This window comes from Miscanthus floridulus, chromosome 18 (assembly GCF_019320115.1).
Source record: "Miscanthus floridulus cultivar M001 chromosome 18, ASM1932011v1, whole genome shotgun sequence".
Classification (NCBI taxonomy): Eukaryota; Viridiplantae; Streptophyta; class Magnoliopsida; order Poales; family Poaceae; genus Miscanthus; species Miscanthus floridulus.
The window spans coordinates 12,040-14,206 of NC_089597.1; the positions used below are offsets into that span (position 1 = coordinate 12,040).

Consider the following 2,167-nt stretch of genomic DNA (forward strand, 5'->3'; position numbering starts at 1 on the left):
TCAAGTTGTGTTATTATTAATTCCGTAATTCCTACAACCTCACACGGCTCTTCAACAATCATCTTTTCTGCACCCCCCCCCCCCCCCCCCCCCCCAAAAAAAACAAAAACAAACACCTACTCTGCACCCCCAAAAATAAACACCTACTCTGCACCCAAAAAATAAACGGTGACATAGAAACTAAAAAAGAATCAGAGGAGCACCTCTTTGCTTGCTGGACAACATATGAGGCTTGCTGATATAAAAATGGGCGATAGCTCCATTAAATCTAAGGCCTGGTTTAGATTGCAACTTTTTTCAACCTGATGAATAGTACCACTTTCGTTTTATTTGGCAAATATTGTCCAATCGTGGATCAACTAGGCTCAAAAGATTCATCTCGTGATTTCCAACTAAACTGTGTAATTAGTTATTTTTTTTACCTACATTTAATACTCTATGCAAGCGGCTAAAAATTGATGTGATGGAGAGAGAGTGAAAAAACTTAGAATTTGGATGGTATCTAAACAAGCCCTAAGGTGGAGGTGTACTTGGAGTTCCAGCAGTACAAAACAAGCAGGCCCTATAGGCCTGTCCGCTTAACTTATCAGCCGGCTTGAACTACAGTAGATTCTACAGTATTAAAGCCAGCTAGATTCTAAACCAAGTAATTTTAAACAACTACTTCAATGAAACCAAGTAAACGACTGGATTCCTATAGAAACAAAGAAATGAAAATACCACACAGTGCTGATGACATGGAGGACAAGTGTATGGCAAATATGAAAGTGAAAATGCTATGCTATAACAAAAACATAATTTAATCTGAGGTTATTGTAATACTAGAAAGTAAACCCAGATCCAAGTAAAGTTAGTGTTCAATAGAGGCAAACAAATATGGCCAATTCAGTACACTAAAAATGCACTAATTGAATTGAAAATGTGTAGCTAAATCTCATCGGATTGATAAAACTTCATCGACCCAGATCACAGTGGCCCTAGCTAACAGCCACACACCTAGGCAGCATTGAATTGTATAGCAAATTAAAGGAATGGAATCCAAACAAATTTAATCTGCATAGGACACAATGAACCTACCAGCAACACCAAATTAAATATAGATTTATAAACATGCAATTTAGATACAAGACACAAATCACAAATCCCTGTCACATGCACACATTCAAGATAACAAGCATGTCAAACAAAAAAGGTGGGAACATCTCATAGTAACTTATAAAATATCTTAAGACTTCATTGGCGCGAGAATATAAATCTCATGTCCATCACACGCAGACCGACACTTCAGAATTTTATAGCAGAACAGACAAGTTCAAAACTTAACCGCCACAGAAGCAACAAAAGATCTAAAAGAGGTTTGACATAGTACGAATTGCAGTGCGATCAAGAGGCAACCACGGCGATCAGCGGGAAGCCTAGACGCGGTCACGGCGGGGACCACCGTACTGCGGGCGGCCGAAGGCGGGGGCGTTGGAGACCTCTTGCTGGCGCTCGACGCCGGGGAGGTCGGCCATGCCGAGGGCCGCGAGCATCTCCATGGTCTCCTTGTCGACTCGGATCTCCTCGACCTCGAGCGCCGACTTCTCCGGGACGAAGTCCATGCGGCGCTCGCGCTCCTCCTCCTGCAGCTTGAGCGAGATGCCGCGGACGGGGCCGCGCTGGATGCGCCGCATCAAGTGGGTGGTGAACCCCGCCACCTTGTTACGGAGGCGCTTCGACGGCAGGATGGAGACCTCCTCCAGCACCTTCTTGTTTGTGTGGAAATCGAGGGTCATGCGGGAGTAGTACTTCTCGATCACCTGCCTGGAGGTCTTCTTCACGGTCTTGGTGCGGACGCGACCCATGGCGGCTGGTGCTGGCTCCCTCCTCTTTTCCGGCTGCGGTGGCTTCGGCTGGGCGCTGGGGCAGTGGCGGCGGCGGCGCGAGGAGTAGGGCAAGGGTTTTGGTGAGGAGAGAGAGGGGAGGTACTTATAGCAGAGGCGGGCGAGCTGGGGCTAGGGTTTCGGTGTTTGTGGAGGATCTGAGCCGTTCATTTGAGATGGGCGGACAGATATGGATGATGCAAGTTTGGGCTTTGTTGCCTGGCCCTGCTGGTGTTGGGAGTTCTTTTTGGCCCATCGGTTCATACTGGACAAGTTCGTAAAAATCGGTTCATTGTTGCGTCCGA

At 46.6% G+C, this 2,167-nt stretch overlaps 1 protein-coding gene across 1 annotated transcript; it reads right to left on the reverse strand.

Annotated features, from left to right (window-relative positions):
- Positions 1–1,193: 1,193 nt before the first annotated feature.
- LOC136521771 (small ribosomal subunit protein eS17x-like) lies at positions 1,194–1,941 on the reverse strand. The gene has a single exon (XM_066515545.1). It carries the CDS (start codon positions 1,842–1,844, stop codon positions 1,416–1,418), a length of 429 nt encoding a protein of 142 aa, XP_066371642.1. The 5' UTR covers positions 1,845–1,941; the 3' UTR covers positions 1,194–1,415.
- Between the last annotated feature and the right edge of the window lie 226 nt (positions 1,942–2,167).